At 50.7% G+C, this 24,997-nt stretch overlaps 2 protein-coding genes across 2 annotated transcripts; one reads left to right on the top strand and one right to left on the bottom strand.

The window, feature by feature from the left end:
- Positions 1-356: 356 nt before the first annotated feature.
- Positions 357-9,283, top strand: GUCA1B (guanylate cyclase activator 1B). The gene is made up of 4 exons (XM_004424149.2): positions 357-678; positions 6,296-6,445; positions 8,107-8,227; positions 8,886-9,283. The coding sequence occupies exons 1-4, from the start codon at positions 472-474 to the stop codon at positions 9,011-9,013; spliced, it is 606 nt and encodes a 201-aa protein (XP_004424206.1). The 5' UTR covers positions 357-471; the 3' UTR covers positions 9,014-9,283.
- Positions 9,284-11,932: 2,649 nt separating this feature from the next.
- On the bottom strand, positions 11,933-18,917 carry GUCA1A (guanylate cyclase activator 1A). The gene is made up of 4 exons (XM_004424449.2): positions 18,717-18,917; positions 13,643-13,792; positions 13,183-13,276; positions 11,933-12,878 (listed from the first exon to the last, which is right to left on the bottom strand). The coding sequence occupies exons 1-4, from the start codon at positions 18,915-18,917 to the stop codon at positions 12,688-12,690; spliced, it is 636 nt and encodes a 211-aa protein (XP_004424506.1). The 3' UTR covers positions 11,933-12,687.
- Positions 18,918-24,997: the final 6,080 nt, after the last annotated feature.

Here is a 24,997-nt window from a genome sequence, read left to right as displayed (position 1 = left end):
TCCAAGATGGGCCTCTCTGGAGCGGCGTGGTGCCCAACTAAAGAGACAGGAGTGTGTGTGAGATGAGAGGGTCTCGGCCTATCTTCCCAACTCGCCTTCACCCTGCCCTCCCTCTGCCTATCTCTCACGCCCACCCCCCCCACTCCCCGCCCTCTTCAGAATCTGCCAGGTGGCTTAGTGGAGTGGTTGACAAGACTAAAGGGAGGCGCGAGGCTAGGGGAGCTTAGTGGCTGGAGGTCACACCTTCCAGGGGAATTTTCTAATGATCTTAGGGCAGCTTAGCTGGCCTGGCCCTGCCCATGCCCCACCACCACCACCACCTGCCCCCTACATGTTCAGTTTCCCGGGAGATGATGAAGAGGCTGGCTGCGCAAAGGAAAGGGAGGAAGAGGGCCCTGGCCTAAGGAATCAATCAGCAGAAGCCCGAGAGGAGACACAGACCCTTGCTCCCTGACGTTCCTGGGGGCCAAGATGGGGCAGCAGTTCAGCTGGGAGGAGGCAGAGATGGCCAGTGAGATGGACGTGGCAGAGCTCCAGGAGTGGTACAAGAAGTTCGTGGTGGAGTGCCCCAGCGGCACACTCTTCATGCACGAGTTTAAGCGCTTCTTCAAGGTCATGCGCAATGAGGAGGCCACCCAGTATGTAGAGGGCATGTTCCGAGCCTTCGACAAGAACGGGGTAAGGCGCTTTGAAGGTGAGGACTGGCAGCCCGTCCACTGGGGCATTTCTCCTCCTTGAGCTAAAGGAGCATCCTCCACGGGAGCTCCCAGTTCCTCAGCCCTCCTGCTCTTCCTCTCTGCTCTGCTTTTCTCTCCACTCCCCTCTCACCTTTTCTGTCTCACTCCTTCTCCAAAACTCTTCTCCTCTCTTTCCCCATCACTTGCCCCTTCCCATATTCCCTTCCCTCCTCTCCGTCTCTCCGCTCCCATCTGACTCTCCCTCTCTCCTCTTCCTGAGAGCTGAAGGCTTGGCAGAAGGGCACACAGTCCAGTCCTTTCTTTGGGTATTTTTGGCCAGGGCTCTGCAGCCCGAGAACCTTGTTTTTCACACCTACCAGAGCCCCTGTCACTCTAAAGATAAGGAGCTAAAGAGCTGTCCCAAATGGGATGAGGTATCTTGGCATAGACCGTGAGCTCCCCCTTGTTGGCGTCCTTCGAATTGGTCTTCCAATCAGGTCTTACCCACCAAGAAAGCTGGAGGAGCCTCCTGCACTGACTGGGAGATTGGATTATTGCAAAAGTGTCTTTCAACTCTTCATGTCATGGATGATTCCATGAAATCATTCAACCACGGGGTTTCTTTAAGCCCTCCAATGACACCCGCAGCTAAGAAGAAAATATATTTTGTAAATACCAACCTAAAAGATGAATTTAAAAATTGAAACCCCTTCATTATTTAAGATCATCCAGTTTAGTTCCTCTGCAACCCTTTAAACCATTGGGGTTGCCTCAAACACCTATTTCAGTCCTCAAAATTGAGTGGGTTGGATCTAGATAATCTGGAGAAAGCCTCGGTACCCCACTTTTCTGTGCGTGGAGAACTTCACTTTCTAGCTGAATCACTAGGACTGCCTCTCTAGGTCGGACCTGGTCCTTGGTACCAGTCAGTGCACATCTCCTTTGCATCTGTGGGGGACAGGAGGGTGGGGTCAGCGTCTTCAATGCAACAGAAACCTCCTTGGAGATGAACCCTATAAACTCCCTCTCAAGGCTCAGAGGGAGCTTCAGACTTCTCGAAGCTCCTCCCCTCCTCGGTCTCCTCCGAGTCCCAGCAGCCCTGTGAGGGAGCAGCAGAGTTTGTCATTTCAAATTAAATGATGAGAAAACTGAGGCAAAAGGAAGTGAATTAATTTGCCGAAGGTCGTAAACTCAGGGGTCTTGACTCCCAGGCAAGTGCACTTGCCTAGAAGGCAGTTTGTTTAAAGAGAGAAAATGATTAAAAAAAAAAAAAAAACAGGCCATATATGATAAGCCTTTCACAAATATATCAATCTTCCTCATCTAAAAATTCAATACAATAACAAGTCAAGATCCAAAAGGGAGTGTTAAGCCCCTGGGCATAATATAGCTGTACCCCTGATACCTCATCTTTTCTTAGAGTTAGCATATAATATTCATCAGTTGCTTTTTTCTTTATTTATAACTTTTATTTTGATAGAATTTCAAATTTACACAAAGTTGCACGAATAGTATAAGTAACTCCCACGTACAGTTTATCCAATTGTTTATATTTTGCCTCATTTGCTTTATCATTCTTTCTCTCATATATATATACATATATATGTTTTTTTTAAGACAAAGTTGGAGACATCACACCTTTTTACCCCTGAATATTTCAGTGTGTTTCTCCCAAGAACAAGTACATTCTCTTAAATAACCTAATATAAGTATCAAAATCAAGAAATTTAACATTGATACAATTCTATTATCTAATGGACAGTCCATATTCAAGTTTAGTCAATTTGTCCTGATAAGGTCCTTCATAGTTTTTTTTTTTTTCCGTCTGATCACACATTGCATTTACTTGTCCTAGCTCCTTAGTCTTTAATTTGAAGACTTTAATCTCAGCTTTTCTTTGTCTTATTTGATCCTGACATTGTTGGAGATTGCAAGCCTATTATTTGGGTTTGTCTAGTGTCGCCTGGTGATTAGATTCAGGTTTTATGCTTCTGACAGAAATGCTGCTGAAGTGATGTGTCCTTCTCGGTGCATCACGTCAGGGAGCGCATGATGTTGGTTTGTCCCATTACTGGGGTGGTTAACCTCGATCATTTGGTTACCGTGGTGACTGCCAGTTTTCTCCACTGTAAATTTACTGTTTTTCCTTCGTAATTAATAAGCATCTTTTAGGGAGATACTTTGAGACTAAGTAAATATCTTGTTGCTCATCAAATTTTCAGCTGCTAGGTTTGGCATCTACTGACAACTTTCCAACCCCACCATCCTTTCTCTATCTATCAGTTGGCATTCTACTGTAAGGAAGAGCTTTCCTAGAAGTTTTGTTAAGTTCCTATGTCGGGCACTGAGCCTTCTCTTTTCTTTCCCAACTTAGTCTCTGTCTCCAAACCCATGCCCAACTCCACTTCCCACCTTGGCACCATCTTTATATCAGCAAGTCTCATTTCTGGGCAATTGGTCTGAGATTTCTGGGGCAAATAAAATCAAACTAGCTCATAGATCTAGTTCACATATCAAAATCTGGGGTGATGGTGACCGGGGTTTGGTGGAGGCAGGGAGGTAGAACACCTGGTCTCTGCCGCTCTCCCTGATAACACTCCTCTCTGGCGGTCGCCCTGTGATGCACTGGGATGGAAGGAAAGGGAAGATGAAGATCAAATGTCATTTGGGATCCTTATGTAACATGCATTGGGGTCAGGGTTGGTGCACAAATGCAGCCAACTCAGGGAGAAACGGGGCAGATAATCCCAGAGAGCAGATCACACGCCTGTCACTTCTGCTCCTACTCTTGAGTAGACAGGCATTTCCACCATCTTGAGCCTCTGTGGGTAATTGAAGCTGACGAGGGCCCGTGCACAGAGAATGTGATTAGTCTCAGCTAGAAGCTTCCCAGACATGGTCTTGGGGTTTGCAGTAACCTCACAGGTGCAGTCACCTGTCAGGAAGGGCTACTCTACAATGTGTCTCATGTAAGGTAAGGGGTCATTGTGGAAACTGAATCATGTTGAGAGAGGATGTTATGAGAGCAGAAGGTTCTAGACAAAGAATGTGGGAGAATATAGAGATCTGGAGAGTAGGCATTTGTCAGTGGTTTTGGTTTTTTTTTTCTCTTCTTGGTGCTAAATACCAGACTCATTTTTTAGACAGTAATAGACCTTGAGTGGGGTGAGAAAGTTCCCCAACTTGATGAACTGGAGAAGATATGTAGCTTGAAAGGCTCTGCCACTTGCTGGGTGGGAATTCCTTGGGCAACTTACTCAACCTCTGAGTCTCAGGTTCCTCATGAATAAAATGAGGATAACTGACCTGAGGGAGATGATGTGCATAAAATAGATGGTCCCTACCAGCCATTTTGCAGACATTTTGATATTCAATTCTTATTGAAAAAGAAACATAAGATCGATTTTTAGTAAGCTCAATAAATAATAATTATCAATGAAGGGCCGGCCCCGTGGCTTGGTGGTTAAGTGCGTGCGCTGCGATGCTGGCGGCCCGGGTTCGGATCCCGGGTGCGCATCGAGGCACCACTTCTCCGTTCATCCTGAAGCCGAGTCCCACATACAGCAACTAGAAGGATGTGCAGCTACGACACACAGCTATCCACTGGGGCGTTGGGGGGAAAAAATAAAATAAATAAAATCTTTAAAAAAAAAAAAAAAAAGATTTTATAAAATCTTTAAAAAAAAAAAGATTTTATAAAATGTTTAAAAAAAAACAAAAAAAGATTTTATAAAATCTTTAAAAAAAAAAAAAGATTTTATAAAATCTTTAAAAAAAAAAAAAAAAAGATTTTATTTATTTTATTTTTTCCCCTCAACGCCCCAGTGGATAGCTGTGTGTCGTAGCTGCACATCCTTCTAGTTGCTGTATGTGGGACTCGGCCTCAGGATGAACGGAGAAGTGGTGCCTCGATGCGCACCCGGGATCCGAACCCGGGCCGCCAGCATCGCAGCGCGCGCACTTAACCACTAAGCCACAGGGCCGGCCCAATAAAATCTTTAAAAAAAAAAAAAAAATTATCAATGAAAATAGCCTTTTAAAGAACAACCACTACTAAGAATCTACCCTAAAGAAATTACCAGAGATGTAAAAAAAAATATATATATATATATGCACAAAGATGTTCATTGTGTAACATAAAATATTAAAACCATGTTCAATAAGAGGGACTGCCCAATACTCCTCAAAAAAATAAAAGGTAGAATTTTAAATAATTTTAGAGACATGGAACATTTTAAAATAAAAATCCAGGAAATAAAACTATAGCTACAGTCTGACCTCAATGAGGTAAACACATGGTGGGGGGTATGGAGGACCAGAAGGAATTATATAAAAGACATTGAATAAAACACTTCAGGTGTTGAGGTAGGCTCGTTTTATTTTCTTCTTGGTTTCTCAGGCTTTTGCTATTTCCCTCATTTTCTGCCATGTTGTCCTGTTGCTCACCCCTTGCTCATCCAGGCACCCCTTGATCTGGGGCTGGGGCTCCCGAGTGCCTGACCCAGTGAGACAGAGGTGCTCTGGGCCAGCGATGTCATTTCTGATTACAACGTCATGTGAGTGACAGACCCTCCTAGGGGAGCCGACGACTGAGATTTTGGTTTGGAGAGCTGAGATCCCCACCCTGGAATACGTGAGCACCTCTAAGTGGGAAGACCTTGTGGAGCTCAGCCTGAGACCCTGGTCCCACCACCCACTGCAGCCACCACCACCCACCTCTCACCTCACACTCATCCGGAGTAACAGCATGGTCTCCCCCTACTTCTTGTTTACTGCTTATGGATTAATAGTTGCTGTCACATTTCTGTTGGAGGAAGGTTCAGTTTCCTGGTCAGAGTCACCTCAGAAGGGGACTGTGCTCCCCTCCTTCCTCTGGCCAGTCAGCCCCTGAGCTCTGTCTCCCCTGACTCTTCCTGGGTGGGGGTGGGGGTGCAGGCCTCTCCTCCCGTGTCATGTCCACCTGGGCCTAGAGGGGAGCAGGGTCTGGAGCCACTGCCTGTCTGCCTTCCTCAGGCTCAGAGTGAATGAATGTGTAAATTGTCAGTGTGAGCACTGCTCTCTAACCTCCTTCCAAACTACCTTAGTCTCAGTTCAGACTAAGTCAATCATGTATTCATATTTATGGGACCCCGACTCTGAGCATAAGTGGCACGATGCCAGGCATGGAAGAGACACAAAGGCAGTGTAAACCCCTCTCTATTCTCCAGGAGCATATAATGTAGCTAGAGAACAAGATGTACTTACAAAACAGTTAAGTGACAATGACAGAGTAAGTCCCAAACTGTGTAGACTAGATAGTAGGTGCTGTGAATGTTAGATGAAGGAGAGGGAGAGAGAGAGATCACTGGCTGAAGTGATCCAAGAAGGAAGACTTCCTGGAGGAGGGGACCCTTGAGCTGAGCCTTGAGGGCCCGGTAGGACTGGGTGATCATGGAGACTGGGAAAGGATCTGGGGTGGAGAACAGCACAAGCAAAGATACAGTGGCCACACTGATTGCAAGGAAGAGGCAAAGCCCTGAGTTTGTAAGGATGGATGGCCCAGAACAGGGCTCACACCCGCGCTCTGGGGAGGTGGGGCAGTGGGCAGGAGGGGGCCTCACAGCCCCACTCCCATGCAGGACAACACCATCGACTTCCTGGAGTACATGGCAGCCCTGAACCTCGTGCTGAGGGGCACCCTGGAGCACAAGCTGAAGTGGACCTTCAAGATCTACGACAAGGACCGAAATGGCTGCATCGACCGCCTGGAGCTGCTCGACATTGTGGAGGTCAGTGTGTGACCGTGGGGCTGGGCTCCTGGGCCCGTGAGCACTGCTGTGAGATGGCCACTGAAGCAGGGGCCCCGGGGCTGGGATGGGGGAAGACGCATCGGAATCATTCAGAGCATGTTTTCTGACCACAGTGGAATTAAGCTAGAAATCAATTACAAAAAAGTAACTAAAAAATCCCCATCTGTTTGGAAATTAGGCAATATACTTCTACATACTCCATAAATCAAAGAAATAATATCTCTCTCACACACACACACACACACACAAGTATTTTGAACTGAATAATAATGGAAACATAAAACTTGAGGAATGCAGCTAAAGCTGGGCTTGCAGAAACATTTACAGCCTTAAAATGTGTATATTAGGAAAAAAAGGAGGCTGAAAATCAATGATCTAAGAAGTCATCTCAAGAAATTAGAAAAAAGAAGAGTAAAGTAAACCCAAAGAGAGTAGAGAAAGGAAATAAGAAAGAGCAGAAATCAATGAAATAGAAAAGAAATGCACAAGAGAAGAAAAGCCAACAAAACTAAAAGCTGGTTCTTTGAAAAGACTAACAAAACTGAGAGCAAGAATGACCAAGAGGGTTGTACGTCAAGTTGTATGTCATAGTTGTATGTCCTTCTAGTTGCTCTATGTGGGATGCCGCCTCAGCATGGCTTGATGAGCGGTGAGTAGGTCTGCACCCAGGATCCAAGCTGGTGAACCCCCGGCCGCCACAGCGGAGTGCGCAAACTTAACTGCTGCACAACCAGGCCACCCCATCTTGTTCTTGTTTACTGTGCTTTTCTGGTAATCTCCCATAACTGACTCTCCCCAACCCCAACATCCTCCTTTGTCTTTAGCTGAAGATAGTATTTAAGGTGACAGCCTCGGCTATTCTGAGTTACCCAGTTTTCCTGGGTTTCTCCCATGTATACATGTTATTAAACTTGTTTGATTTTTCTCCTGTTAAAAAAAAAAAGAATGACCAAGGGGGAAATAGAAGTCCCTACACTAGTGCAGACTCTGACGCGTGAACAGGGTTGGCCTGTTAACTCCCCAGAACTGCACTACGAGGTGGGGCTGTTAGCTCATTTTACAGACAAGGAAACCGCCTCACAGAGGTTCTGTAGTTTGCCCGAGTTCATCCACGCAGGAGGTGCTGGGGCTGTAACCATCAGTGGGGCTTGCTTTGTGCATTTCCCCATTTCACTTCACCAACGTTGCCTCATCAGGAGAGGAAACAGGGCAAAAGAGAAACCTGCTCCTTCCCCTCCAGACCAGACGCCTGGATCTCCCTCATCCTGTCTCACACACACAAACACACATCCATAAATATACTGCTTTCTCTTTTCCTCTCTGAATCTCCATTTCTTCCTCTGTAAAGTGGGGTTTAGACATCACAGTGCGTACACACCCCAAAGGACAGGTTTTGGGTTCCAGCTCTGACACTCACAGTGGAAATGTCGGGGTGGGCAGTGTGTGAGGCCAGGAACTTGGTTGGAACTAGGCCACTCGGACCCTGAAAAAACAGCCTCAGGACAGGTCAGTTTTGATTCAGATCTGGGTCCTGTGGTCCTCAGATGCACAGCCTGGGGGGCGGCACTGGGGGCAGGGGTCCTGGGTGAGGGGCGGAGCTCGCAGGGTCTCCATGAGCGTGGCTGGGCTCCCTCCTGCAGGCGATTTACAAGCTGAAGAAAGCCTGCAGGGTGGAGACAGAGGCCCAGCAGCAAAGCCAGCTGCTGACGCCCGAGGAGGTCGTGGACAGGATCTTCCTTCTGGTGGACGAGAACGGAGATGGTAACAGGGGCAGAGATGGTGGGGTGGGGGGCTGCCCATCCATAGCACCCCTACTTTCTGGCCATGTGACCTTGAGCAAGGCCCTCCACCTCCCAAAAACTGAGCCTCATCTGTGAGCTGGGTGTGGAGTGGATTCCATGAAATAGCAAAGGATGTCACTAGCACACCATGTGTGTAAGAGTGATTAAAACTCCTATTGGAGTTGCTGACGGAGGCCAGGCTAGGGTAGCAAAAGAATAGCTCTGGAGTCAGGCAGACCAGGATGATACATTTAACCTCTCATCCTGGTCTCAGTTTTCTCATCTGGAAAATGGGGATAATAATGGTTGAAAGGACTAAATGGGGTAATATATTTAAGAGCTGGTTATAGGGTAGGCCTCCCTTAAATCTACTTGGGCTCTTCTCCCTGTAGCTCGGTGCCCCAGCCCAAGGCTGTGCAGGGAGGGAGCAGGCTGGGAACATACCCAGAAGGGTCCCCAAGAACATTTCACGGGTACCATGGGCAAAAGTAAAACTTAAATTCATTTGCAAAGGAAGTCCCTTGAAGGTTCCAGGAGACTCCTGAAGAATCGGAGAATTGACGGGCCCCAAGCTTAGGCCCTGTGACTGCAGGCTCTTCCATTCTCCTGCATGACTGTCTCTCCTGCCCCTTGCTCAGGCCAGCTGTCTCTGAATGAGTTCATTGAGGGTGCCCGTCGTGACAAATGGGTGATGAAGATGCTGCAGATGGATGTGAGTCCCAGTGGCTGGATCTCTCAGCAGAGGCGGAGAAGTGCTATGTTCTGAAGGATCTGGGGCCCTGGGATTCCTGTAGGAGTCCACAGGCCCCTCCGAGTCCAAGGCCCCTCCTCTTGGAGGAGCCTTGTCTCCAGGCTCACCAGGTTTCCAGAGTAGAGGGAGGGTCCTGGCTCAGCCTGCTTGTGCCCATGCTCATCCTGGCTTGGACTTCCTGGCAGCCCCTGTGCAGGGCCGCGGGGCTGAGTGGAGAGGGGAGAGGCTGTTGGTCTGAAGGGGCCAACAGGGCACAGTCCATTGGGAGGATTTCCTGGGGTGGTGAAGGGAACTGGGTTACTCTCCCCCTTCAGCTGCTCCTGCAAGGACTATGCCTTGGCTGGGTGGTTGTGGGGCTCCCACAAATTCCTAAGTGGTTCCCGGTTGGAAGCAGGGGCAGACTGAAGGGTGGCGTCCCATAGACCAAGTTATCAATGAGAATGCCCACACTCACGAGGTATGAAGCAAAGACTGGTAGAAGGTAGGGGCTGGAAGGTGTTGAGTCAGAAGAAAAGGTAGGAGTTGGGGGGAGGATAATAATTACATCCCCCCAGGATCCTGAAGAGTGTTCATGGGAGAACTCTTGCCTGCTCCTCCCCAAGTTGTCCTCACCAGGGGGTCAACAAGGGAAAATTGAAGCAAGCAAGGGTGTGGTCTTCCTGCCCCTGGAGGGGTCAGCTCTGCCCTGGTGCTGCTCCCCTAACCCCTGCGGCCAACCTCCCCCCAATAAAACCTCCTCTCAACCTCCTTCACCCTCATCCCCCACACTCACCTCTTCAACCCCTACCCCCAGCGTGGACCTTCCACCATTCCCAGCCACAAGCCGAATGTGTCTCCTTAAAAGATGGAGAAACCGTCTCTCTGTCTCTGGGGAGAATTGGGGGGCCTGTGACCTGGGTTCTAGGCCAGGCTTATGCCTCCAACTGCTATTTGACCCAAAACGGCCATTTCTCTTCCCTAACCTCAGTTATCTCAGCTGTACGGTGAGCAGGTTGGACTAGACGAGCAGTTTTCAGATTATTATTTTTTTAGACGTGGAACTATTTTTGTTATACAAATTCTATGCACAACCCCAATATAGAAACTTAATTAAAAGGGAGCCACTCTGCATGAAGGGGGGTGGGGCTGAGGAATTCAGACTAGAAACTCATTCGATTAGATACATTTTTATGTTGATGTATGAAAAATAAAACTAACCTATTGAGCCTTCGATTTCGTAGGTGTGATATTGTCATCAAGTTTCCTTTAGAAATAAATTTTAGGGGCCGGCCCTGTGGCTTAGTGGTTAAGTGTGCACGCTCCGCTACCAGCGGCCCGGGTTGGGATCCCAGGCGCGCACCGACACACCGCTTCTCCTGCCATGCTGAGGCCGCGTCCCACATACAGCAACTAGAAGGATGTGCAACTATGACATACAACTATCTACTGGGGCTTTGGGGAAAAAAAGGAGGAGGATTGGCAGTGGATGTTAGCTCAGGGCTGATCTTCCTCACAAAAAAAAAAAGAAAAGAAATTTTAGATAAAAAACAGTTGATTAAAAAATAATAGACAGGGCTGGCCCGGTGGTGTAGGGGTTAAGTTCGTGCGCTCTGCTTCAGCAGCCTGGGGTTCACAGGTTCAGATCCTGGGCGCTGACCGATGCACTGCTTGTCAAGCCATGCTGTGGTGGCGTCCCATATAAAGTAGAGGAAGACAGGCACAGATGTTAGCCCAGGGCCAATCTTCCTCAGCAAAAAAGAGGAAGATTGGTATCAGATGTTAGTTCAGGGCTAATCTTCCTCATACACACAAAAAATGTAGTACTCCAGATAGGACACAGATATGCCCCAAATCATGAAGCTGGCATGTGAATGAGGTTGGGGAAATGTCCTAATTCTATTCAAATATCCTCCCAACTGTCCTTCAGGATTTCCCAAGAGGCAGCCATCAAGAGAAGTAGAAATGTCAACTCCCTTTGTTTCCAGGCTGCCCCTGGCCCTGACCTCCACCTTCCCTCCATGTCTGTGCTCAGGCCCTGGCTGACTACCCAGGCGGGCCGGGGGGGAGGGGGGGTGGTCCACGTGATGAAAAGGTGTGAGCAAAATACACCCTCTCTCCCCCCAGTGGGGCTCTCTGCAACCTGGGCCTTCTCTCCCTTCCCCCTTGTTTTCTCCCTGCCACCCCTGGATTTTTATTTACTCCCTGCACTTCCCCCACTCCCACCTGCAGTGAAGACTCAAAGCCCAGAAGAAAGAGAATCTTTGAAAAAATGGGCACAACTTCTCCAGCCTATGTCTCTCCCCAAGGTCTTGGAGACGTATTCCTAAAGTTGGGGTGTGCAACAAATGGGGATGGGGCCACCCTGTAACAGACTGCCCCACTTCCACATGTGTCATTGCAGCAAGAGGGATTTAGGTTAGACTGGGGATGATCAGGTCACTTGCCACGAGCAAAGAGTCACAGACCTGTGGGGGACCATGTAGCACTAAGCACCACCAAGGAGCCAGCAGGGGAAGTGAGGGTCTCATGCAATTACTTCTGAATAAATACGGATTTCTTCTGGATAAATGAGGACCACGCCTCCTTCTTTTCAACCAACATTAAACTCGAGCAGACGCTCCCAGAGTGTCTGGATGCATGCACACACACACACACACACACACTCCCACACCATGGCCCGTCATTCAGTCATGATTCAGATCTATACTGTCATCCAAACACTCCATCCTTGTCTCCTTGGTAACACTGCAAATGTCTTAAAGTTTTGTGTTTTTTCCCCCCTATTACTGGGGCCCTAGGAGTGCTCCCTAAAAATGGACATGATGACCCTTTATTGTTTCAAATTTGGTAAAATTTGAACCCGAAGAGATACCCCCAATTTAGACCTATGAAAGCCCCTCCCCACATCACACAGCCCCCTCACATGCACACATACATCATACAGAATGCCCTCCAACCTCCCCCACACATCACCTTCTTCTCCGTGTGCAACCCCAATGCCTCTTTCACATACAAACTCCAGGGTCACCTCTGTGAGGTGGTCTCTGAGTCAGACTTGCTCACAGTTCCCTGTGCTCCTACAGAACCTGTTGATAGCTTCTCTTAGCATATTTTATTATAATAGTCTTAGCCTGTGAGTTCCTTGAGGATGAGAACTTTCCTCTTCTTTGCACGTCCAAAATCTAGCATTATACACAGTAGGTGTTCAATAAATGCTTGCAGAAGGGAGGAATGAACCAACACAAACCCACAAGGGGGCTCCGGGGTCCTAGGGTGGGATGCGTGTGTGCTTGCAGCACCGGGATGGAGCCTGGGCCCGGATTTGCAGGAGTCCATCAGGGTCCCGGGAAAGCCTAGCTCTGCCTCAGAGCCTCCATGTCTAGAAGAGAGTGGGACTGGAGAAGCTCAGAGGGGAAAGCTGGGAAAAGCTGAGGGTGGGGCCAGAAGGGAGGAGGCAGAGGGATGTGGAGGAGTGCCCCCAGCAGGGAGCGGCCACCACCAGCTGAGTCACGCGGAGGGGTCTGGAACCATCCGTCACCATCTCCTGCTCTGGACCCCCACCCCTGCCCCTGTGCTGCCACCGTGCACCCCCAAGAGGTAAGCTGCGCCTGTGAGTTCACAGACTCCATCTAGTATTAAAACAACGAAGACGACGACACCAGCACGACCACACACCCCCTCCGCAGCACAGAAGCCGCTGGGCGGTGGGCTCAGCCGGCTGCCTCAGCCGCCCCGCCGCCAGCCCCCTCCTCATCTTGCTGGTCGCCAGCCGCCTCCCCATCTTGCTCGCCGTTCTGGAGCCTGCGCACAATGCGGGTAAGATCCAGGCTTCGCGTCAGCGTGTCCAGGAGCATCTGGTCGTTCTGGACGCCCTCCACGAACTCCTCTAGGGAGAGCTCCCCTGGGGTAGAGAGAAACGGGGTCATGGGCAGGAGGGCGTTCGTGTCTGCTGTCCGGAGCCCGGAGCTGGAGGCTTGCGAGGGGGACAGAGCCAGCGCTGGGGCAAGTGGCTGTGAGTGGAGCAGGCAAAGGAGCCAGACACCAAAGTCTGGTCCAGGGATCCCTAAAGGCCACCTCAGCGGCAGAGGGAGGAGGTGGCTAGCAGAAGCCCCTTTGTGCCTCCCTCCCCCCTCCCGCCCCTCTCCCCTGGAGACCCTACATCCCTGGTGGCTCCTCTCCTGGGGACCCCCACCCAGCCTCCTCACCATCCCCGTTGACGTCAATCTTGGAGAACACGGTGTTGGTGAACTCCTCCGCACTCATGGTCGAGTCGCTGCAGGGGTTAATCGCTCGGATGGCCTGGGAGGGAAGGAGGAGAAGTGAGAGGACCCATCCTAATTCAGTCTCGGTGGTGGGAGTGGGGGCCGTGAGAGCTCGTGGGGAGCAGAGGCCAGGGTGCCGGAGCAGCAGAGTGGGCAGCAGAAGCAGAGCTGGGACTTAGCTTGGTACAGATGAGGAAACTGAGGCCCAGAGAGGGGAAGGAACGTGGCCCAGGTCACGCGGCTGGCGAGGGCCACAGCTGCCACAGGGACCCTCAATACCAATCCTGTCCACTTCTGAGACTGCAGCTCCGCCCGCTGAAGTCCCCCCGGCTCTCAACTCCGGAGTCGGTCCGCCCGGGCCGCTGCCCCCGCCCCTAGCCCGGCCCTCTGCACCTGGAGTTACCCGGATGATGGTGAGCAGCTCGTCGCGGTCGATGCATCCGTTGCCATCGACGTCGTAGAGCTTGAAGTACCAGCGCAGCTTCTGTTCCACTTTCCCCTTGAGGACCAGGCTGAGCGCCGCCACGTACTCCATGAAGTCGATGTAGCCGTCCTGGCGAGGGGCGCGGCCGCCTTGAGCCCACTGCCGGGCCCGCCCCGCCCAGCCCCTCGGAGCCCACCGGCCCAGGGGATGCTGAGTCCAGACCCGACCCGCGCCCGTCCTGGCCCCTCCTCGCCCCGGCCCTGCCTGCCCCGAAGACTGCCGATCAAATCCCGTAAACCGCCTCACACCCCAGTGTCTGTTCACAGGTGTTTTGGTTCTAGCGTCACTGCTTCCCTGTGTTTCTCAAACTCAGAGCCCTTCGAGTGGCGGGAAGCTGTGTGTGGCGGGGACGACACCGAGCCCCCAGCGTGGGGGCGTGGTTGGGTGAGCTCCCCCGAGCTGGGGTAAGCGGAGGAAGCAGATAGGGATGCCAGGGGAGCCCTTCTCATTCTTTATTCTTGGAACTTCGCTGAGGACCTACTGCGTGCTGAGATAGACCTAGGATTCAGAACTCGGTAAGCTGTGAACCCGGTCCACAGGGGAGTGCAGTGTGGAGGGCGCGGGTTTGAATCCTGGCTCCACTCCTCAAAGCTCTGGGATCTGGGACAAAGGACTCAATGTGTCTCTGGCCCGCGATTTCTGTATGTATAATAGTTATAATAGTACCTGCCTCTATGGGATTGTTGTGGGATTAAATGAGTTCGTGTCTGTAAAGCACTCAACACGGCCTGGCACTTAGTGAGCACTTGGTAAATGTTGGCTGTTATTATTATAAAGAGATCACTGTGCCACCGTGATGTATATTCAGGGACAACACAGTGGACAGGGCCTTATGGGATCACAGAACAGAGGCACCCAACTGTGCTGGGCGAGGGCAGGAGGAGCAGGGCTCAGGGAGGCTTCCTGGGGTGATGATGCCCTCAAGGAGTCTTGGGAGGGAGGGTGGCACAAGACATTCCTGTGGGATATTTCTCCAGGGTCCCCCAAATGTTCATGGGTCCTGCCAGCCCTACCAATGGGGCAGGGAAGCAGGGAGCACAGGCCTGCCTCTGTCCACATTCCCCCCAAGCTGAGGGAGGCTGGGAGAGGGAAGCCTGTGTCGGGCAGAAAGGCTGAGTGCTGTAGGGAAAGGAGCGCTGGACTTGAAGCATGAGAGCTTGGATCCCAGCCCCCCATTCCTCTACTTGCTCACCAGGACTCTGGAACGGGGAAGTTACCAACAGGCAGATTTGGGGTCAGTATGAAGAACTCTTTTTTTTTTTGCTGCTGAGGAAGATTATCCCTGAGCTAACATCTGCGCCAATCTTCGTCAATTTTGTATGTGGGCCAAAATAGAGGAGGCTGACGAGTGGTGTAGGTCCATGCATGGGATCTGAACCCAAGAACCCAGGCCACCGAAGTGGAGCATGGGGAACTTCAACCACTCGGCCACAGGGCTGGCCCCTGAAGAACTCTTTAACAGGCAGAGTTGCCCATGGTGGAAGGGGCAGCCTCATGCAGTAATGAGCTCTCTGCAAGCAGGCGCTAGAGCACTGTTATTTGGGATGTGGACAGGGTTGGGCAGGAAGGTCTCTGAGATCTCCTGGTTCTGTGCCAGCCTTTGGCCTTAGATGAGGCCTTACCCACAGTGGGTATCATGATCATAGTGAACATTTGCCTGGGTTTCACACATGCCTTCGCTCATTCAATCCTTGCCCAACCCACCTTTCAGGACTGTTGTTAGAATAAGGCCCCTAGGCAGCGATGCTGATGCTCAGAGAAGCAAGACAATGCTAAGGAGGTTTCCTTGGGGCAAGGGGACCCAGAGTGAGGATACTTTTGCTTCCATTTTTTCTCTTTCTGTATTGTTGGAAATGTTCACAATGAGCTGTATTACTTTTGTAATTTTTTAAAAAGTGACTCAAAAGGGGAAGGTGTGGGCTTCTGTGCCAGAAAGACCTAAACCCTGTCTTAGGAGAGGTGTGACCTTGGACAAGTCACCTGGCCTCTCTGAGGCGCAGTTTCCTCAGCTCTAAGACAGGAACGACAGTACGTACTTTTCAAGACTGCTACCGATTAGATTCAGTAATAATACTACCTTCTTTTTTTGGTGCTTCCTGTGCTCGGTGTTTTATTGGCTTTACTCAATCTCACAACCACCCCTAGCAGGTGAGGTTTTTGTTTCCGTTGTCAGATGAAAAAGCTGAAATTGAGAGCTGTGAGGCCACCCAGCTAATGAATGACAAAACCTCGCCTAGAAGCGTGTGCTTTGCTTACTTGAAAGCAACTCTTTGAAGTAAGCAAAGCACATGCTTGTTCCTGGGTCACACTGCTGTACCCCTGCCCACCCAGCACAGTACCCTAGGAGACAGTGTCTTCTAACTCAGGGGCTGGCAAACTTTTTCTTTTAAGGGCTAGAGAGCAAATATGCCAGACATTCTGTAAATGAATGTGTGTGGTGTGTTCTGATAAAACTTCATTTACAAAAATAGAGCCACAGCCGTCGTTGGCACACCCCCGTTTTAACTCCTCTCTGTATCACAACTTCCCAGTCCGTGTCCCGTATCCTAGCCAGTCTGCTAAACTGCTCTGTGCTCACGACAATGGGTGGAGGCAGTGTTGCCCAAGTGATTGTGTACCATTGGTGGATGAGGCTCTTCAGATGTGACAGATACTCTTCATTTTAATAATTATGTATTCAAATTAATGAGTATTATGAAACATAAAAATAGCCCATAAACTCGTGATTGCTGTTATATTCATTCCCTCATATAACAAATATTTACGAAGCACCTGTTGTGTTCATGTACTGTTCTGGGTGTGGGGACACAGCAATGAAGACACACCAACCTCCCTGCCCTCACAGAGCTCACAGTCCAGCAGGGCAGACAGACCCTCGACACGGTGACTAAATGTTACTTAATATCATGTATGAGATGAGACGTGCTCTGGGGGAAAAGAGGGGACTAGGAAATACAGGGTCCCAGTAAAGTAGGGTTTACGTCAGGAGATAGGGCAGGTGTCAGTGGGAAGGAGGTATTTGAGCAGAGACTTGTAGCAGGGGAAGGTTTGAGCCAAGCAGAATTCTGGAGGAAGAGGGTCCCGGGCAGCACCTAGGAAGGCCCTAAGGTAGAGGTGTGGGGGGCATAATCTAGGTCAGGTTTGGGACAGTATGGGTGGCGCTTGCATGTGACAAAAACTGAAGAGATGGGGGCCAGCCAGGTGGTGTAGCGGTTAAATGCGCGCCCTCTGCTGCGGCGGCCCGGGGTTTTCAGGTTCGGATCCGGGGCGTGCACCGACCCACTGCTTGTCAAACCATGCTGTGGCGGCGTCCCATATCAAGTAGAGGAAGGTGGGCACGGACGTTAGCCCAGGGGCAGTCTTCCTTAGCAAAAAAGAGGAGGATTGGCATCGGATGTTAGCTCAGGGCTGATCTTCCTCACACACACAAAAAAAACCTGAAGAGATGGCAGATGAATGACTAGGCAGATACAGGGTTGATGGGCTGCGCATTCCTAATGTCATAGGTGTGATTTTGGGGGTCCTTCTGGAGACATGTCTTGACCCAAAGGGGTTCCTTAGCAGGTGAGAAGACGACATATTTTGTTACATTTGGGTGTAATGAGCTGAGGCTTGACTATTGACGGTTCCCTCTCCTGTTCAGGAATGATCGCTGCTTCTGGAGCATTTGGGGGGTCCAGGGTGCTGACGCCCTCCGTCCTGGTCTCATACCTCAGGCTCTAGTCCTCCGCTCCCCCACGCTCCCTTCAGAAAGCCCTCGGGCGCCAGGATGCTGCCCTTGAGGCTGAGACTCAAAGCCCATAATCTGCTTTGGCCCCTTGATCCCAAATATTAGTGAGTTTTAAATAGCCTCGGACCCCCAGCTTTCCCCAGGAGCTCCGCCCATAGTGGTGTTTGGACCTCTGGGCAGTGAGGGGAGTGGGGAAAGCTCTGGGCAGCCTCTCCCCGGCTTGTGGTGGACACATGGCAGCGCCTCATCACATCGTCGCCTTCCCAGTGAGCGCCAGCCATGGGGTGGGGACCAGCAGGGGTGGGAAGAAGGGTTTGCGGATTCGAGTTCTCCTACCACTACATCCTGACTAAATCGCTCCAAATAAATGGAAGATTTGCTACTGAAAACCACAAACCTCTTAACCAATGACCCGACGTCCATGGCAGATACAGGTGTATAAGCCGAGGCTGAGGGGCAGATAACAAGCTCGGGGTCACCCAGCTGATGAAAACTAGCGGCCCAGACTCACGGTGCCTGACTGCTCTCTCAGTGCCACCTCCAGCTTACCAGGAGGTCCTCACCAATGCATCCAGGTGACTACGTGGGGAGACATACAGTCTGACCCCTGTGTAGACCTTCGACCCACTTGGGAGAAGATGAACCAAGGTCACTGGGTATTTTGGAGTTGGAGTAGCTGGATTCCCCAGTGACCAGGCAACCCTGCCTGTCCCCAGGTTTAGTGTCCACAGAGCGTCATGGATGACCCAAGTAGCGTGAGCCTGCCCATCCCAGACCAGCCGGGGCTGAAGCCTCATCGCCCTGCTCTCTGCTCTCTACCCCTCCTCCTCTGCATCCTTGTGAGCATCCGAGGGCCTTGCAGAAGCACCACATACAGCACCAAGCACTTAGTTCAAGGACTGTCTTGTGTTTGCACTTGTTCTGGAGTAAACTGAGATGTGTGTGCAGAAAAGGCAGAGGGAACCATTAGCTTCAGCCCCTGAGGACACTAGCTTGTGGACCTCTCTGCCTTCCCCTGGAAAGTGAGGGCAGCGACGGGTCTGATTCACCTCTGAACCCCGAGTGCCTGACTCACTAGCTCAGTAAACGTTAGATCAATTGAGTCCCTAATGTCGACATTTGACCTCCCAGATAGACAAGGAACTGTATACATGAAGTCACTCTGGTGGGCGCGGCTGTTCTCCCACCTGCTCCTCCCCACCCCGCACTGGTCGGGCTTCCCGGGGTGGCCCTCCAGCGCCCCCCACCTAGACCCCTGCTCACTTTGTTGAAGTCAAAGGTCTCAAACATCTGCTCCACATACTGGCTGGCCGAGGGGCTCAAGTTCTTGAGGCCGAAGAACTGGCGGAACTCGTAGAGGGTGAGCTGGCCGGAGGGGCACTCGGTCATGAACTTCTTGTACCACTGGTGGCACTCGGTGCTGCTCAGCTCCTCCACTGACTTCCCCTCCATCACGTTTCCCATCGCCCAGGCCCGCAGGAGGCTGACACCTGAGTTGGACGGGTTCTGTTCCTGCTGCTCCCTTCACGAGGGCGGCTCGGCTTTCTACAATTGGGCCCTCGCTCACAGGCCTGAGTCCTCCAGATCTGAGCAAGGAAGGGCCCGATGGATCAGATAGTGCAGGGAAATGCTGGGAGGAGGTGAGCAGAAGGGAGAAAGCAATGACGACTGTGCAAGTCCACACCCAAATCCAGGGGACGCCAGAGAACTGGTGTTAAGAGTCCCCACTAAACCCTTGTAGCCAATGGGGACTGTGCCTTGGGGAAGAGGAGTGAAAATAGAACAGAGCTTAGAGGAGCAGAGGCCCAGGAATACCTACTGAGCTGATAGGTGAGAGGATTTCTTACCCAGTTTGCAAGCTCCTTATCCCTTCTTACCAGGACAGAGTGGGTGGCCAGCCAGCAGCTGTTCTGATCCTGTGACCTCCATTCCCTTCTCCTCCTGTTTTGAGTGGGTTCTCAATGCTTTTGGTTCCTCCCTCAGACATGGAGTTGCGGTACATATGAGACAGAGCTGGTTCCTCTTCCAGAGCTAGGCCAACTGTGGGCTCTTGATAGGGCTGCTGTGTACGGTTATCCAGGCTGTGCACTGCACTTGGCCATCACAACTGAGGAGTTCCGATCACACCATGGATAGCTAACATATGAGAGCACCTGGGTCACGCAGAGTTTATGAGCTTCCAAAATGAGTCCTGAGCAGCCGGAGGGAACCCCCTTCTACATAAAACTGCACAAGTACACATAGCCGTGCACACACACTCACTGGTCCTGTTCTGACCACACTCTCACGGTCCCGGAGATGGGGTCTTTTCCATCCTGGGAGGCCTCAATTCAACCCTCCATCTGACTCTGAACCTGACACCATCACCTCCCAGGGGCATGGGGGTAGGCGACATTGAGTGTGTGCCTGGTGGCCTGGTGTGTGTGTGAGCGTGTGAGAGAGTGCCGGCACACGGGTGCATGGGGGAGCTGCTACCTGCTGGCCCCCAGGCCAACCCTAGGGGCCCGTCTCTGCAGCAACAGCTTTTTCTGACCCCTAGTGGGGTGTTCTCTGGCCACAGACTAAAGCTGGGTCATTTATGGAGCCAGCATTTGGATGCATATAAGCCGGATGCTCCTGGGAAAGCCCAGAGCCAGCGCTCCCTCCGCCCTGCCCCTCCCCCTTGGTCCCCTCCTCCTTCACATGTGGGCCGTGCCTTCCTCTACCTTGGCCAGAGGGAACCACCGCCCACAGTTCTGCTTTCGCCAGCAGGCCCTTGGATTCCTGTTCAAGTTGTGCACTGATGCACTAGCACAAAAGTGTCTTTTATGCTTGAGGAAGGAGTACCCTTTGGGAGTGGTTTGTTACTGCAGCTAATCTACCCCATCCTGACTGACACAGAGGCTGTGCAATTTTACATACGGCACAAAATGTCAGGAGTCTTTCTAGCAGCACCAGGCTTGCCGAGCTCCTCTCAGGAACCCCAACTACGTGCCAGGTCCCTCCCAGACCACAAGGCTGCAAGGAGAGGGTTCTTTACCCCAGGCTGCAAAGCACTTTTTCTTAAGAATGAAGACTAAGGAAGATTTTTATATACACATATATGCATATAAATTGTATAATATAAATATATCATTACATATACATTAATTTATATAAATGCTATACAATCTATATTATATAGAACATATTTTAGATATCAGAGTACATACATATATATCTCAGAATTGGCCAGGTTATGCCGCAGTAACAAACCACTCTAAAATCTCAGTGCCTTAAAGCAACACAAGTTTATTTGTTGCCCACACTACTGGCTGGGTGACTTTGAGCAAGTACCTTAACCTCTCTGAGCCTCAGTTACCTCATCCTTAAAATGGAGATAATGGTGTCCACCTCATAGGGCTGTTAACAGGATTAAGTGAATTCAAATTAGTATATGAAAAGCATTCGGATCAGGATCGGGCATAGAGTAAGTGTCCCATATGAGCTATCATTTTATTATTTCGTATCTGCTACAGCAGCAGTTCTGGCATGCTGGTGACTTTACAATCTAGGTGCAGTTACATTGCATCTTGGGCACAGCAGTGTCCCTAGATTACAACCAATCGTGCCTCTTGTCCCTTTAGCCCCATTCACTATGGCCCTGGACTCTGTGTGGGGACAGACAGCCACCTTCTCACACAGGACATCGACAAGCTGTGGTCAGGCCCTTGAGAAGGTGGAGGGCTTCACTAAAACCTTACTAGATCCACCCCCATTCCCAACTCCCTGCCCCCTTGCCCGCCTCTACTAAAAAGAGGCTGGAAAAGCAAGAAAATTGTTTGCCTAGCCTCTTTTGCAGCTAGGAGTGGCCACATGACATTGTTCTGGCCAAAGAAATGTAAGTGAAGGTCTACCATGGTTTTCTGGGGAAGCTTTGCTTTCTTGATAAAAAGTGATAAAAGATGCAGCTGGTGCTGCCCTTTCCCTACTTTTGGCCTTGAATGTGAATGTGATTGTGACCAGGAGGTTATAAGCAGAGGGAGAGGCCAAGAAAACCAGAGATGTCAGCCATCATTGTTGAGCTACTGAACCCACGGCAATAAGCAATGCTGCTCCCCATAGTTCTGGTTGTGTTTAAAAAATGATCCCCTCTTTATTTAAACAAAAAACCAACTAGAACCCTCAGAAGCAGATTGAGAATGGAGGCACCAGGAAGAAGGTGGTTCTTACGCAATTTTGTGTGCGGAATGCCAGATCCTGAGGTTCCTTGAGAACTAGACAGAAGGGAGGACCAGGGGCCTGGAGAAGGTCAGCTCAGAGAGATGGCCCAGCCCTGTCAAGGGCTGCCAACCATCAGGGATGGCCCAGTCTCTGCATCCATGGGCTGTGCCCACTGCCTGGGCAGAGGGAGGAGCCCAGAGTAATAGGGGTCTGTGCTCCTAGACACTGCTCAGCCCTAACAGCCCATTCAACAACTCAGGGCACATATGAACGACCAGGAGCAAGACCTGGGCACCTAGGGAGGGATCTCCCTCCTTGACCAAGGTGCTACAGATGGAATAAGCCAAAGGGCTCCCTCAGAACTGGGGTGAGACTGGGAGGGCTGCTTCTCTGGCCCTGCCCAGTTGGGTGGCATCTGCCAGACATAACTGGGGGTGGGGGGCTATGTGCTCTGGGCCCAGTCTGCCTTCTCAGATCTGGTCTTCCCCCCAGGAGCAGTTTTCTTCCTTTCCATCATAAAAACCACTGGTTGGTCTCTCTTTCCAGTTCTACAACTCTTTTTGCCCGCTATCCTGAGCAAGTTAATGCAAAGGGCCCAGAGCTCAGAACACTCCTTCGAATACCAGAGAGAAAGAGAAAGACTGAGACGAGGGTGACATTAACACTGCTGTCCCTGTCACTTGCTGTGTACCTATGACCAGAAGGAAACGACCAAAATGTTAACAGGGCTTGTTTCTGGATCATGGGATCACTAGTGATTTTTTTTAACCTTTGCTTTTTAAAAATTATGTGTATTTTTAAGTGGTTCATAATGACCATATGTTGCTCACATAATCAGAGGATAGTTATTTTTGAGAAAGAAATCAAACAGGACTGTTTTACCTCTCCTCTACCTAAAGTGATCAATTTAGGGTGCACTGCGGGGGAGGGTGCTGAGATCTGCCTGCATTGATCAAGTTCTCCAGAGCATGTTTTGAGGAGTGGGGCGGGGGGCGGGGGGGCGCTCCTCCAGTGAACTCTCTTGGGGCCCAGGCTGGAACCCGTGTCCTTGCAGAGTCCTCTCAGGCCCAGGGGTTGAGGGGGTCGAGGAGGAGGTGGCAGGTCATCTTTCCATCTCTCCCTATTTACATCCTCCTCACTCTTCATGTCTGAGTACAAATGCCACCTCTTCTGTGAAGCCTTCTGATCTCTGCAGAATTCATCTTTCCTGCCTCAGCACCCTAACATTTTGCTTATATGTTATATTAGTTTTCTATGTTGCATAACAAATTACCACAAAGCAGCTTAAAACTATACACATTTATTATCTCACACTTTCTGTGGACCAGGAGTCTGGGCATGGCTTAACCGGATCCCCTGCCCAGAGTCTCACCAGGCTGTAATCCAAGAGTCGTCTGGGCTGTGTTTTCATCCAGAAGCTCGACGGGGAAGAATCCACTTCTGCCTCATTCAGGTTGTTGGCAGAATTCATTTCCCGTGGCTATATGACTGAGGGCTCTGGATTCTTTCTAGATATTTTCTGGAGGCCACTCTCAGGTCCTAGAGGCTTCTTGAAATTTCTAGAAGCTGCTCAAGTTCTTTGTTACATGGGCTCCTCAACGTGGCTGTTTATTTCATCAAACCTGAGAGGGGAATCTCTCTCTAATCTGCTAAAATGGAGTCTTATATAATGTAACCTAATCAAGGGAGTGACATCCGGTCACCTTTGCCGTCTTCTGTGGGTTAGAAGCAAGAAGCAGGTCTTGCCCACACTCAGAGGGAGGGGACTGTACAAAGGCAGGAATAATAGGAGGTAGAAATTATTGGGGATCATGTTAGGGTCTATGACAACATTTACATTTCTACAATAACACAGACAAAACATTCATTTCTTTCTGGAATTATAAGCAGCCATTTATTGCCAGCCTGCCCTCAGGAATCCAGCAAGCTCCAGAGGGTAGAAACCATTGTCTTACTCATCTCTCGCATCCTCCCAGCACCCAGGACCATGTATCCCACATGGTCGTGTGCTGGTTATTCTGTTTGGCCTTTCCCCACTCATTCTGCACCTTTCTCTGTCTGCTCTGAGCCCCAGGAGGCTGACCCCCATGGACTGGTTCACCGGGGCTCCCCTGCCCTCTGGCTTCAGGCTAGTTCTTCCATTGAGAAGCACGGGAAGGAGATTAGAGGGAGGAACAGAGAAAGGCTAGGTATCTGTTCCCCTCCCTCCCTCCTGGGTCACAGTTTGGGCCCTGGTTGCTTTCTTCTACCTTCAGCCACAGCTCCTATAACCAGGCCCCCTCCCTTCACCCCTCAGGCTTAGGATTAAGAAGGGCTTCTGTCTGTTGCCACTCTCTGGGCACATCACCAGCCCCTTAACCATGCCCACTTCTCTGTAATAAACAGTCCCCTCATTAAACTCTCCTCAGTTACCTTTTTGAGAATAACATTTGACTGACAGAGGCTTGAGATCTATACAATATCATTGAATGAGTGAATGTGTGCATGCATGATTAAAGAAAGAATTAAAGAAAGCTAAATAGGTTGGAACTATTATTAAACATCTACTGTGCTCAAGGCACCGTGCTAAGCTCACTGAATAGGTTCGCAACAGCCCTGTGGGGTGGGTATTATTTCTTCTACATGAGACAAGAGGAATGTGGGGCAGGAAAATCACATCCTGAGGTTCACAAAGATTTTAAGTGGTGGTACCAAAGTTTTTCCACTTCATCACCATGCTTCTAGCCTAAGTCTTTAAATCTCTGAGGAAGGCCTGGAGGAGCTAGAGGGCTTACAAGCCCCTGCTCCAGCGCCTTCCCCTGTGGCCCTTCTGCCTGGACAATTCCGTTGACAGGGAGCTTGCTACCTTTGGGTGTGGGGACCCCATCCCTTGTCTCCAGCCCAAAATGGGAATGGAATCCCACAGCTTCCCAATCCCAGAGCCCAGCTTTTTCCTCTTTGGTGGCCTCTCTCAGTCCCACTCTCCCTTCTTCCCCCAAAGACTTGGATGCCAAGTCAGGGAGGATTGGGATCCAGACCAGGGCCTCCAGGAAGAGGGGAATACACAGGAGGGGCACAGAGGGGCAGAGTGGACGGCTCATGCAGTGGACATGTGAGCGAGGTCTGGTGGCTTCCCCTGGCTGCTCTGTCTGCAGGAATCCCTCCTGAGACAGATGGCATACCAGACGAGAGGATCTACCTGGCTAAATGGTGCCAAGGAGAGCAGGTGTGTGGGGTAGGGGCACAGAGGTGGAAGCGTGCCGGGAAGAGACGGGAGGGGCAGCAATCCCAGGCCTGACTGATCCCCCTCCAAGGCTGCCCGTCCCCCACTCTCCACCTCCAAAGAAATGCTCAGGGCCACTGAGCCCTGAGCACGGGTTCTT

This window comes from Ceratotherium simum, chromosome 13 (genome assembly GCF_057802395.1).
Source record: "Ceratotherium simum simum isolate JZ-2026a chromosome 13, ASM5780239v1, whole genome shotgun sequence".
Classification (NCBI taxonomy): Eukaryota; Metazoa; Chordata; class Mammalia; order Perissodactyla; family Rhinocerotidae; genus Ceratotherium; species Ceratotherium simum.
This window is presented reverse-complemented; position numbering and strand designations above follow the sequence as displayed.

Bases quoted from the DNA above. Each gene is read 5' to 3' on its own strand.
- GUCA1B (XM_004424149.2), top strand. From the start codon at position 472: ATGGGGCAGCAGTTCAGCTGGGAGGAGGCAGAGATGGCCAGTGAGATG. The intron at 679-6,295 runs GTAAGGCGCTTT...ACTCCCATGCAG, and splicing joins GAGCCTTCGACAAGAACGGG to GACAACACCATCGACTTCCT. The intron at 8,228-8,885 runs GTAACAGGGGCA...CCCCTTGCTCAG, and splicing joins GGTGGACGAGAACGGAGATG to GCCAGCTGTCTCTGAATGAG.
- GUCA1A (XM_004424449.2), bottom strand. From the start codon at position 18,917: ATGGGAAACGTGATGGAGGGGAAGTCAGTGGAGGAGCTGAGCAGCACC. The intron at 13,277-13,642 runs GTAACTCCAGGT...CTTCCCTCCCAG, and splicing joins AGCTGCTCACCATCATCCGG to GCCATCCGAGCGATTAACCC. The intron at 12,879-13,182 runs GTGAGGAGGCTG...TCTCTACCCCAG, and splicing joins GATTGACGTCAACGGGGATG to GGGAGCTCTCCCTAGAGGAG.